Source organism: Ictalurus furcatus, chromosome 13, assembly GCF_023375685.1.
Source record: "Ictalurus furcatus strain D&B chromosome 13, Billie_1.0, whole genome shotgun sequence".
NCBI lineage: Eukaryota > Metazoa > Chordata > Actinopteri > Siluriformes > Ictaluridae > Ictalurus > Ictalurus furcatus.
The window spans coordinates 23338861-23353258 of NC_071267.1; the positions used below are offsets into that span (position 1 = coordinate 23338861).

At 41.2% G+C, this 14398-nt stretch overlaps 1 protein-coding gene across 1 annotated transcript in view; it reads left to right on the forward strand.

Annotated features, from left to right (window-relative positions):
* ryr2a (ryanodine receptor 2a (cardiac)) overlaps nt 1-14398 on the forward strand; it is a 222034-nt gene that overhangs the window by 53278 nt on the left and 154358 nt on the right. Inside the window, exon 2 of the mRNA XM_053639919.1 lies at nt 13755-13874. Coding sequence (XP_053495894.1) covers nt 13755-13874 — 120 coding nt within the window. The remainder of the gene's footprint in view (nt 1-13754; nt 13875-14398) is intronic.

The window sequence follows — 14398 nt, forward strand, 5'->3', positions numbered from 1 at the left end:
ATAACATTGATTACGTCGTTACAATGGCACCTGTCAAGGGGCGGGACATACAGTATCAAGTAGCAAGTGAACAGTCTCAAAGTTCTCAAAGTTGTTGTGTTGGAATCAGGAAAAATGAGCAAGCGTAAGAATCTGAGTGACTTTGACATGGTCCACATAGTGATGTCGAGACGACTGGGTCAGAGCGTCTCTACATCCCAGTTCACACTGCAGGGACAGACGCCGACAATCACCGACTTTAGAATGCTGGTGTCACGTAATGCAGGGTGAGACGGATGCAGTCGCAGTTAAAGGCTTTATTGAAAGTCCAAATCGAAGAGCAATAACAAAATCCAAATCAGGCGTGGGCCAGGCGATCAACAAACGGGCAAAACTAGGCGAAACGAGAAACAATAAACACGAGGACAAAACAGGGTAAAAAAATCATGAATCAAAGATCAAAAGGTTTGGTACGGCTCTGGTGGGTAAACACAGAAACACAATACTTCGCACTGAGCAAAGATACAAGAGGGGTTTAATGTGAATGTGATCGTGACCCTTTGGGGAAACAACCAATCACAATACAGCGGCGGAGACGGGACAAAAACCAAAACAAAACACCGGTGTCTGCGTAAACAAAGTCATCGGCGAGGTCATCACGGGAAGGTGGGAAACACGACTGTCATGTCTACACCGCCCCGACAGACACCAACAAACTGTATTGCGGACAGTCAGACTGGTTTAAAAATGGATGATTCTTTTACCACAATCAAAATTTGATCATTACTAGTGTTGTTACATGTCGTGGTTCACCTGAAAAGACGAAGAGTGAAGTTGTGCGTGAAGCCTTGATTGTTGCGATGTGAGAGACTTAGCGACAGAGCGTTATTTATATTCACTGTATACAGAGGACCGCAGACAGAGGACGTGCAAAGCTTTCAAAATTTTGCTCGGTTTGTCCAGGGGCGTTCAGGGCTGAAGCCCCGCAAACTTTTTCTTCAGCCCTGAATAATCCTCCACTTGGAGCGGTTTGTCACTACGTAACTGAACGTCAGTAAAAGAAGACGGCGGTGTTGTCATTTTATATCTTCAGTGAACGGAGGCGAGAACAATCAGTCCGGGTTTACAGGAAAATACATGCAAACACTCGTGTCTTATTGGCTGACAGTCTCTCAATTCCGCCAAACGCTCGCTCACACAGTCAGTGTGAGGAAAAATGGATATACACTGATTTTTTTTTAAAACTAGTAAAGGGGTTGAAATTGAAACAGTAACATCACCTGATACTGAGCAGGAAAACAAGGCATGTAAATGTCTATATGAGTTCCAGTTTACGTGAACATGATATAAGCAGAGCGTAAGGACAGATGATGTACTCTACATGGCACTGTACATTTACATTTACATGTATTCATTTAGCAGACGCTTTTATCCAAAGCGACTACAATTGAGGAAATACAAGCAAAGCGATATATCAAGCAGAGAACAATACAAGTAGTGCTACCGTACAAGATCCATTAACTGAGGTCCAGAAGAAGCAAAGTGCACAGAGTAGAGGTGTAAGTGCCAGAGTAAAATTTTATTATTATTATTATTTTTTATGGGTTGGTTAGGAGTTCACGGAAGAGGTGGGTCTTTAGCTGTTTTTTGAAGATGGTGAGAGATTCTGCGGTCCGGATTGAGGTTGGAAGTTCATTGCACCACTGAGGGACAGTTAGTTTGAATGTTCTTGAAAACCTTGGACCTTGAGCCACGCTGAATAGGTACTACTAAGCGCTGGTCGTTGATTGATCGCAGACTGTAGCAGTTAAACCCATACACTTAATACAGCTTAGTTGTGCCTCCCCTTGGCTAGCGATACCAAACGAGCCTAGTCTTGTGTTAGATAGCCAAAAAGTTTGATATTTTATCGGTCTTTTAGTCCTTTAAACAGTGATAAAACCCGAGGAAAGTTTTATGATAAATCCAATGTTTTTGTCCAATTTTCACATTTTTAAGCAACCAGAGGACCTGGACAGTTTGTTAGGGTACATGGCATCATGGACTCAAAAATCAAATATAAACAGATATTAAATGAAAACCTGACTGTCTCTGCGAGAAAGCTTCAAATAAGCCGTGGTTGGATCTTCCAGCAGGACAATGATCCAAGCATACATCAAAATCAACACAAAAATGGTTTACTGACCACAAAATCAAGGTCCTGCCATGACCATCCCAGTCCCCTGACCTGAACCCCATAGAAAACCTGTGGGGTGAACTGAAGAGGAGCGTCCACCAGCGTGAAACTCAAAATGTGAAGGATCTGGAGAGATTCTGTATGGAGGAACGGTCTCAGATCCCTCGCCATGTATTCTCCAACCTCATCAGACATCATAGGAGAAGGCTCAGAGCTGTTTTTGGCAAGGTAGCACAAATTATTGACTAAAAGAGCACCAATAATTGTTACAAACAAGTTTTTTGGTTTTTTTTGATAAACCTGTGTTTTGTTTGCAATTGTTTGACATCAGTAAGAGCGGAGTATTTTTGTGATTTAAAAAATAATAATAAAATTAACAAACGATCAAAAGGTCAAACAATAAAGACAAATTTTCACATCCATCTTTGCTCATATTTACCAAGGGTGCAACTATTATTGGAGAGCACTGTACATGGATGTGCTTCCTCTTAAGTTTGTTGATGGAGAGGAGTTTAGCAGTGTTACTGTATGTAGATTGTAAAGCCTGAATACATTGTCCTCATTAAAAAAGATGGTTAGTAGCAAAGAGCAGGTTTTTTTTTTTTTGAAAGCAAGATTGTTTAAGTGTTGGTCAAAAAAACTGGACATTTAAATTGAAAATCTGACTTGTTTTTTTTTTTTTTTTGGGTTTGTTTTTGTGACTACGAAGTTAACCTAAATGTTCATTACTCTCAAATGCTCATATGAACGAACGTGAGTATAATTCCACCTCTCGGAAACTCAGAAAGCCATCAGGAGCACCGCTGTGAGAAAGCTTCCACCGCTGCAGCGTGTACTGTACCACACCGCCCGCCATGCTGCTGCTCTCCATCTCACCACTGCACACCTCTGCATCACAACACACTCGCATACCGAGTCTGTCCTACAGTGACCGCTCTCCATCAGCACACAGTGACGTAACAACAAAGAGACCGTTTCTCTGTTTAACATAGATAGAACAACTACATACGTATTAGTCCTGTTCAGTTATGAAGCCCATTTCTATGGATCTGTGTGATCCTGTACACACTCTTCAGGTGGAAATGAAGCGAAGCTACACAGACTGCTCGAGAATGTGTAACGTCGGATTAGAGAGAGGAGATCTCCTTTAATTCATATTCATCTCAGCATAAGTCAGAGTCAAGGTCAGACAGCTGCTGCACTAACACTTCACGTCAACATGAGTGTGTGACAGAGAGAGAGAGAGAGAGAGAGAGAAAGATAGGTTTAGAGGCTTTCTTGCCCACACACGGCACTGCAGAGGCGTGATGCTGAAATCCAAGACGGCTTTCCACTACCTCACTCCCTTATTTCACTCAAACTCGATCAAAGTGTACACTTATAGAAATCTAAATCGACAACGATGTCATGATCGTGCAATCTGTGACGTAGCAAAGTGTGTGTACGATACGATACTCAGCTTAGAAATATACCACTTATATAGTCCCACGGTCTCATGACACATTCTTAGGTAACTGGCTTGGAAATTCCAACAGGTCACAGACAAAATAGGCTCCACCCCTCATATTGTTCTTGTATCCTGTTCTATAATCCTGTATAGCCATGTGACTTGCAAACTGAGCGACATTTAGACAGGAAACTAAGACGGAAGTAAGCAACAGGTGTGTGTAATTACTAAACAAGAGACATCCAAATTCACCTAGTATCCGTCCTAAACAGTATCCGAAATGAGAATTTTGTTAGTTAGTTGTGTCTCAAATGGTAGTACGTAGCTGAAAAAGTGTGAATCCGTGCACGCTATTTCAGCTAACATTACCCGCAACTCCTCGCGCTAATGAAGCGAATGGTATAGTATAAATGCTATAAGGAATAACAAATGAAGAAAAGCTGAAATGTAGGTGGGCTTGGCTGAGAGGTGGGCGTGGCTGACAGGTGGGCATGACTGAGAAGTGGGTGGGGATGAGAGGTGGGCATGACTGATAAGTGGGTGGAACTGAGTGGTGGGCGTGGCTGATACGTGGGCATGACTGAGGTTTGGGCGTGGCTGAGGTGTGGGCGTGACAGAGAGGTGAGCATGACTGATATATGGGCATGGCTGAGATGTGGGTGTGGCTGATGCTTGCATGGTTTAGGAGTGGGCGTAGTTGAAAGTTGGGTGTGGCCGAGATGTGAGCGTGGCTGAGAAGTGGGCGTGTTTGAGATGTGGGTGTGGTTGTCGGCAGTGGATTCTGGTAGCTCTTGAGCTAGGCTTCTTCCATTAATGATTAAAATTCAAACAGATAATATCTCTGAAAGCAAAAGAAATATGTCGACTAATAATTGATCACTGAACGCTTATGTTCCAGAAACAGGTTAAATTTGAAGTGCACTGTTGCTATCGCTCCTGCCAGTACAGTACTTCATATGAAAACAGCGGAGACGCTGCCGGTGTGGACTGACTGAGATATTGATGTGACGTGCCCGTTGTTCATTCGGGGGTAATAGCCCAGTGCGCTCTAGATCCAGTTCTCTTAGAGCAGACCTACAGAAAAGGTAGGTGGGGTTGTGAGAGAAAGCAGGACTGTGAAACTGATTTGAAGACTAATTTCTGGAGATTTATATTGTGTTTATTAGATTCAGACAGCAGGCAGCTCAATGGCCAATAAACCGAGCCCAAAACCACGAGTCTCTTCCGGCCTCTGTACACGCTTTCCAAATTCCCGGTTGGATCCTGAGCTCAGGTTACTGTCACTAGCTGCGTTTACATGGACGACAATGATCCACTCTTAATCCGATTAAGACCGTACTCTAATTAAGAAACTACCATGTAAACAGCAATTTTTACTTACCTTAATCTAATTAAGGTCATAATCGAAGTAAGCAATAATCTAACTAAGACAGGTGGAGTACTCCTGTTTTAGTCGCATTATGGACGTGAAGTAGTGACATGTAAACACCTCAATCACATTATGAACGTCGTGTGAGCGTTTTCACCGCATTTTGTGACAGGACACAATCACACACGGCAGTTTTACGTTTTACGGCGAACAAGAGAGTTCGGCTGTGTCCCAAATCGCATACTTTCCTACTATAGGCCTGTAGTGGGGAAAAATACATGTATCTCGGCTACTATATAGACAGTAACTACGCGATTTGGGACACACCCACCGCTTCAAGCAGTCGTCTATTAGCACGTATAGCATGACAAATAATTAACTGCACTTAAAGCGTCCGTAAAAAAAATAAATAATAAAAACACCCAAAACTGTATACGGTACCATAACGAAGACGAACTGTATGTTGATACGTGAAATTCTGGAGGGACGTCGGACGGCGTGGCGCGGTGACGTAATGACGCGGGCCGTTAATCTAATTATGTTCTAAAACATGTAAAACGGGTACATGACAGGAGTATTCTAAAAGCGACTCATGTAAACATCTTAATCACATTATTATCTTACTCAGAGTAAGGTCAATAATTAGATTACTGCTGTCCATGTAAACGTAGTCACTGTGTGGTTTCTCATGTTTTCCCCATGTCCGTATGGGTTTCCTCTGAGTTCCTCTCCGTTTCCCTCCCATCCTCTAAAACATGCCAGCATGTCATTGCCTGATTAAAAAAAAAGGTCTCTTGTGAATATTTCTTATAAACAAAGTATAGCTCTGAGAAGGAGTAGATCAGATTACTAACACACAACGCAATGCATTCATGCAGTAAATGTAAGAGTCATATTGAGCGTCCCGATATCAGTGCGTGTGATCATTTTGGAGTCATTTCCTCCCAACATGCTTTTTGTCCACAGTGTTGGCAACACGCAGCAGTTCAAACGTAGCTCACCTCTGTGTGTGTGTGTCTGTGTGTATGTGTGTGTGTGTGTGTGTGTGTGTGTGTGTGTGTGTGTGAGAGAGAGAGAGAGAGAGATGCAGCACTAGCTAATGTCATATTTCTATAAGCTCTGCCAGAAAACAGAACCATTAACTCTGCTGGGTTTCCATTGGAATCTCAATGTCTCTACTTTCCACACACACACGCACACTCACACACACACACACACACACACACAGAGAGAGAGAGAGAGAGGGAGAGACGGGAAAAATCCGCAAACAATCCTGCACTCTTATATGTTGACATGTATGTTGCTCTGCGTAGACAGACAGACAGTTTTTTAAATCATATTGCTATTTATTTATTTATTTATTTATTCATTCTTATCTATATTGATGCTTTGGCGATATTGTATGCAAACAATCATGCCAATAAAGTACTTTGAAATTGAAAATTGAATTGACAGACAGCTCTCTCTCTCTCTCTCTCTCTCTCTCTCTCTCTGGGTGGTTATGTGGTTAGAGGAGGACGGTGTGTGTTTTTTATGGTTTGTGAGGAGAGGGCGGTTGCAGGCTGTCTTAAATCACACCCCGCACTGATGCAATCTCTCTCTCTCACACACACACACACACACACACACAAACTCTCTAACACACACATATACAACCCCCGCTCTGGCTGAATCATTGCAGTGTCCCTTGATGGTTCACAGGGGGACACAAGCAGGGATTTCCTTACGGAGAAGATCTGGCGGCCTGCCAGGGATGATGGGCCGTATCGCCCTCATAATTACACAAGCTGCTCAGACCAACACACACACACACAGCTGCACAGAGAGAGAGGTATGAGGCAGTAGTGATGAAGTGTATGCTGTAGTGAGTCTAAATATCTAAATGGTCTGAGCTGTGGATCACAAATGTGGTACAGTTTCTATACACAGAGAGCAACGTGTACACACATACGTGTGTGTGTGTGTGTGTGTGTGTACTGTATGTGTGTGTATTTTCTTGTCCCATCTCTGGAAATTAATTTTCTCATCAACCAAGCGAGTGTATGTAGTCCCACTGCGGGTGTGCTCGCTCAGCTCTTTCACTCTTACCCCACGTACGCGAAAGGGAGAAGTGTCGTCGCAGCTATTTTGCTAAACAGGCCTTTTGTGTGCTTTTAAAACATTCACCGCCCTGTGTGCTCAGCACATGATGCTCTTTTTGTTTTGCGTTTAAATATAGACCCTATGGACGGAATAGACACGTCACTATAAACAATAAAAGGACCATTTGAGACATGTGACGGCGTTGACGTCGACTTGCCGAAGCAATGTGTACGCTTTTATCTGATCTGTAGGCTCCTACCCGATTCAAGGCTTTAGAATTTTATTTTGACACTGTTAAAACGATTGCTTACGGTATATCGTTAGTTGGATGTTAAAAATGTTTTTAAAAAATGTTTACTTTACTTCCTGTCCTAACCTACGTAGGTGTATAACAAAAAGCCCCGCCTCTGGTCTTCATCGGCTGCTCGCTGACAGCGGTAGACCGATCACAACAGACTGGGACGTCCGACCAATCGGAGCAGAGTATGCTCTCTGAAAGGAGGAGTTTAGAACGAATCCTTTCGAACGGATCATTGAACGAGTCGTTTGTGACACCGGGGGGGGGAAAGTTAACACTGCAGTTTAAATTATGAGCACGTTAAAGTGTTTTTTGACCTCGGATGCAACTAAATCGACTGTATGAGAGCTTTAAAACAAAATTAGACACGATTCAAAACCATAATATGTGCGCTTTAAAAGGATTTTCTTTTTTTGGTAGGGTTTTTGTCATGATGCACATCATGTACCGTACCAAAAGTACCGTGATATGATAGTGATATGATCACGCGGCTCTTTTCTGATGAAGCATGTTCGCATATTTGCGTCATGATGCAGACAAGAGGTTTATGGGTAATCGCTGGAAACAGACACAGAGACTCGTGCACACACTTCCGTGATCCTAACAGTGCATCGTGTATATAGACGTCTGTGCACAAGCTAGTATTGAGGTGAGTGCTGTTTCAGGAGGTAAGTGAGTCTGGTTGTGATCTTTCTGCTGCAGGGTTTCATTGAGGGCTTCGCAGACATGTTGCCAGTTTAATGGTTTCATTAAAGGAGGCACTTTGATGCGGCACTAAAATGAGCATAAAGCATCAGGAAAGTGTTGCTATGCAATGAGGAGAGAGAGAGAGAGAGAGAGAGAGAGAGAGAGAGATGTACGTAGCGTTGTATAACTATAGAACTACATCCATACATATCTTTGTCTTTGTTGGTTTTCATTACAGAAAATCTGGAAGAAAAAAAAAAGCCCATATCTGGCCGCATTCACTACTTTGCTGCTTCTCCATTCATGTTTCAGTGAAACATGAGACTTTTAGTACATTTTTCATTCAGTGTCCACATTTATTTATTGTCCATTTTCATGCTGACGTTACGTCCAGGTATGACGGCATTCACCTAAGCCCTCACGTGCTCACAAATATACAGACGCTACCGTATAAATAAGGCCTAGCACTTATACTTACGTTTACATTTGGCATTTACAATAGGCGTTTGGCAGACGGCCTTATCCAGAACGACTTACAGAAGTGCTTTGACGTCTCCCATAAATACATCCTGATACTGGTTCACTAGGTCACGGATTAAGAATACTATCAGTCTAAACAATCTCTGTTGGGGAGGTGATATAGTACGAAAAGCACCCAGACAATACAATTTTTTTCTTCTACTACTTTTTTTAAAAAATAAAGTGCTAATTTCAGGAAGTGGTGGGTTTTTAGGCGTTGTTTGAAGACTGCTAGTGACTCTAGGGGAAGTTCAGTCCACCACCTAGGTGCCAGAACAGAGAAGAGACTTGATGCATGCCTTCCTTGTACCCTGAGAGATGGTGGGACCAGTCGAGCGGTGCTAGAGGATCGGAGGGAGCGTGGGGCAGTACGGGGTGTGATAAGTGCTTAAAAGGTAGGAGGCTTTGTAGGCAAGCGTCAGTGTTTTAAATCTGATTCTGTCAGCTACAGGAAGCCAGGGAAGGCAGACCTACCAGGAGCGAGTTGAAGTCGTCCAGTCTCAAAATGACAAGGGCACCTGAGCGAGCACCTGAGTGGCCTGTATGGATAGAAATGGACCAGTCCTTCTGATGTTGGAAAGGAGAAATCGACATGACTGATGCGAGAGGAGAAGGACAGTTGATTGTCCATGTTTACCTCAAGGTTGTATGCAGTGACCAAAGGTTGTCCAGGGAGATCGCAAGATCCCGACATGCCGATGAATCACGTGGGAAGAACAGCAGTTCAGTTTTGCCGGGATTACTTTCCATCCGATGAGCCGAAATCCTTGACGAGATGTCTGTCAGGCATGCTGGGATCTGAGCGGAAACATGAGTGTCTGAGGGAGGGAAGGAGAGGATGAGTCGAGTGTCAAACTTTACAACGCGGGGTTTTGTGTAGCACGGAAGCATGACAGCGATGCACGAGCACAAACTTATCTTTATATCCAAAATGCTCCACTGTATTCAAGGGCTTGGGGAAACTGCTGCGAGCTGCTTAAGCGGTTTAGTTTAATTCCGGTTTATTGTCATTATTTGCCGTATTTGCGTGCTTGCAGAGTAACTTCTGTCCTTTCTTATAACGGAAGCGATCTATTAGTAACGAGGGCCGCGTCGCTCCTCACTCGCGATGTAAATCTACGCAAGTAAGAGCTGTAATGTCAAATTAAAACAGTACGATCAAAGCGAACGGGAGTAAAACAATATGCCTGAAGGCTGTGAGTAACAGAAACCATAAGGTGCAGTGAAAGAGGAAATTTATTATTAATTTAGGACTGTAGTTTAATTATCAGTGCTTTTTTGTGCATTTTGTGTATATGTGCATACACATATAAATATATAAATATATATAATTGGACAAACCGTTAATGTAAAGGTTTAGTCTGAAGTTTATATTTGTAACACTCAGTTTGTGGATTTTAACCAAAAAAATGGTACTAAGAGCCCCTCCCATCTGATTAATCGATTAACTGAGACTGAGAGAAAGAGCACAATCTGCCAATTAATCAGTTTTTGAGAATAATCGCTAATTGTAGCCCTAGTGTCAAACACTGCTGAAAGGTTGAGGAGGATGAGGACTGAAAACATCTGGGCTGACCTAGCAGCATGGAGCTTCTCAGTGACAGCCACAAGAGCAGATTCTGTGAAATGTCCCGCTTTGAAGCTGGACGGGTTACGATCTTGGTGGATGTTCTTTGAGAGATAGTTGCGAGAAGTGAAGAAGTGATACCTGTCGGTCGTTACTGGGTGAGAGAAGGAAACACACACACACACACACACACACACACACACACACACACTGGAGCCTGATTTCTTGTCAGTCGGTCAGAGGTGACGCTCAGATGTCTCCATGGGTGATTTAGCAGCTAATAATGCTCTATTGAGTGTTCAAGCCTTGAGAGGTGTAAATCCTGAGGGATGCGTGCACTGACGCTCATTCCTAATCAGTCATTATTCTCCTACCAGATCTCATCGACCTGTGATTCAAAGTTCAAAGGAAAAGAGGCAGAGGCGATACATAAGCCGAGGATTTATGAAGGCAGTAGTGATCAGACGTACAAATATAGACAAATTCAACTTTTAGTCTTTGTACATGTTTAAACGCTGAAATAATGATCCGAAATACAGTTAAACGAGGGACTGCATTCGTCTCGTAGGACGACGGGAATAATATCGGATAATCCCGAGCGATATCTTAAAATTCAAAGAGATATTTTACTGATTCTAGACGCACAATTATATTCCTGAAATAAAAACACTGATATGTGTTAGGGGGTTATTCATATCTGTGCTCTCTTGCGCTGGTTTAGTAAATATAATATAATAGATCTACAATATAATAATAATAATAATAATAATAATAATAATATCTGGACATTGACACGAAGCCTGTCTGGATTAACGCACGCTCCTCGCATACTGCTGATATGAAGTTATTTATTTTCTATACTTGCAGAAACAAACAAAAAAAATGAATGGAAAGTTGTTGACAATAAACCTTGACATCGAACTTAGCGAAAACTGCTTATTTTGAATCGGTGTGCAAGAGCGCGATCAAAAAAGGCGTGTTTCCCAGCTCCCCGTTTTCCATCGGCTCACCCAAAAGGCTAACCTACGTCACGTATAGCGTTTCCCGCATTACACGTGACCTATGACATCAGAACAAGCACAACAATAGACACAACAAACAATATATAATGCTAAATGATAAGTCATAATTGTTCACAAACCCTACATGTCAATTTTGCATATAAAATAGCAAATATAGCTATAACAGAGCCAATTATCCAATCGCATGATTCGTCGAGACAAAGTCACATGACTTCTTTTTTTTTTTCCCGGTAATTTATCCGGTAAACGTGTTTCCATCGTAGATTATGCACACGTCTTCTTACCGAATAAAACAATATCCGCCTCAAATCGAGCGCACGTGTATTTTATGCACGTTTTGGAGATTTCCGTTCGCACCCCGTGTTTCCATCCAGCATTTTATTTTTTTTTAGTTCAAGTTCAAGTGGTTTTACTGTCATTTCAACCATACTCACCCGGCGCAGTACACAGTGAAACAAAACAACGTTCTTCCAGGACCCACGGTGCTACATAACACAACACACTAACCACATGAGATGACACGGAATTAAATAAGACCTACGCATTTCTACACAAAGCGCACGTGCAGACGTGTGCAAACAACACAGTACTACTAAAACAGGACAGTAGGCACAGTAAGTGAGAGTGTAGCGCCGAACAGTACACCGTTTTAGTGTGGAAGTGTCTGATATAACAGGTAGTGCAAAAGATAGGTGCCAAGGAGTAAGAATATCATTTAAAAATGCTCTAAATGTGAACATAACATGCTGAGACTGAGTCTTCAGCAGATTAGCTTATACCAAATATGGACATAGCAGTTATTGCAGTAGCAGCCAGGGCAAGTGTATAATAGTGACAATAAATGAAACACACAATTTTTTATAATACAACAGAGTAAATGCAGAGTTAATGAGATTAAAAAAAAAAACTTACATAAATACATGCAGATGGAAACATAGCTAATCACACATCCAATGAGACTTTTACACGCTGACTCAATAGCGTGTACGCTGAAAGGTCTCCCATGAGCTGTTTTAGATTAACGGCATACACCGCAGAAGATTCTTGCTAGAAAACATGACCATGCTGTGCAAAAATTGGATTCTTTTTTATTTTAAATGACTCCATGCTGTCTGTGTCTGGTGTAACAGGAATGTAATGTTATTAAAATTCAGTAAATCGATCCAGTTAAAATCTCCTGCGACCTCATTCACATCCACAGCAACCCCAAGGTTGAGAACATATAACATGGTCTGAATATCCAAACACAAGATACCAGTGCCTTTAGTGCAAGGTTAATATTGTGTGCGTGTGCGTGTGTGTGTGTGTGTGTGTGTGTGTGTGTTTTCTTTTAGATAGGCCTAAATAATAATCTGCTTTGCATTTTGACAGTAAATAAGTTTGCCTTAAACAATGAACAGCTGGACGCACAGTTGTGTGCGTGTGTGTGTGTGTGTGCCGCCGGTTAATATTTTAATAGATTCTCTTATTATTTTGTTGGTGCGGTTTATTGTGTTGTCATTAAACATTGCAGATCCGTTTTTTTTGTGTGTAAGCGTTTATTAAACCTTTTTTATTAAATTCCTTTTCATGTGTATTTACTCCATGTTTGTGTTGTTGAAGGACTGAAGAACCGCCTAGAAACTAAAATAGAAATTGAATGTTTGAATTGGAATGTCGTGTGTTTGGACACCAGACTGTGTTTGGAATGAAATTACGCTCATGTGAGATTATATCCATTGGTGTGAGATCCGTCAGGCATTTCGCAGTGTAGTACATTACTTTTTTTGTGAATACATGGGTTTTGTATCATGTATCGAGGAAAAAAAAATTATACAGTGATTGAGATAAAATAAAATAAAAATATTTTGGATAAAAAAAATGAAATGTATAGGTTTCCAAAACTACAAATGATTTGACGTGACTTATCACTAAACTGTTTGTGACAGAAATATATCAGAGGATTCTCGAAGGCAGAAATTGGCTTTAGTGTTGCGTAAAAAAAGATAAATTGTTCACTGATTTATACACGTCTACCAAAATGAATCTTTTATCATTTTTTTTTAAATAATAAAATATATATATATATATATATATATATATATATATATATATATATATATATATATATATATTTGTGAAAACCGTGACCGAAAAGGTGGGAACGAAATCTGAAAAACGTTTACATATTTGTTCACTTAAAATTTCGCATAAATTCAGTTGTTCATTTTTTTTTAAACGTAAAAATGTATTAAAATACAATATCTAAACAATAAAGTCTATTATGATATCATTTTTAGATACAGAGCCACTCGAACAATGGTTTAGACATACTGTTAAACTGGAGACTGTAAGCTCCCGTTATCTGTTATCAACGTTAACTTAATGGCACCAGTACAAAACTTAAGAAGCAAACTTTAGATCAAATGAATTAAACCGACTTCATCTGAGGAGGACAAAGCAAACCTTTTATTCGTTTTGCTTTAACGCTGACGTTGATACAGGCAAGACGAGCCTTGAGAAAGACGAGGAGTAAAATGTCACTGTTTAACCTTTACAATTATATGTCTGACAGTGATAATTGTGTGTGTGTGTGTGTGTGTGTGTGTGTGTGTGTGTTTGTTTTTAGGATGATGAGGTGGTGTTACAGTGTTCTGCTACACTACACAAGGAGCAGCAGAAGCTCTGTCTGGCTGCTGAGGGCTTCGGGAACCGACTCTGCTTCCTGGAGTCCACCTCTAATTCAAAGGTACCTACTTCCCCTCATGTCTCGTTCATCTTACCTTGATATTAATCTTACGTTTCCTAATTGTCTTACCATGTCTAATCTTGTCCTTCTCACTAGTTATTTCTCAGTCTTTATTAACTAGTCTGTAACTAGCTAACTAGCTCACCATACAGTATGTTATTACACTACCGTATGTTACCTACCACATTTTTTTTTTTTTAAACGTCTAGTCAGTTAGGTTTCCAAGCAACTAAACCACGGGACTGGACAGAACATTGAAGCCCAGTGGGCTTGCTAATAGTATGATTTATCCACCCCTGCTTCATCTGTCTAATATTTAGCTACATTCAAGCTTTAAGCTTTATTGCATGTAAAAAAAACCCCCAAACCTTTATTGATGTGTTTTTCACATAGAGTTAGATTATATATAGAGAGAACACTTGCGCCGTGGTCTGATATACGTACTGATGGTACTTCATGCCGTCATGGTGTGGCGTCCGAAATAGGAAGCAATATCCCATGCCAGCATGCGCAGAATACACTGT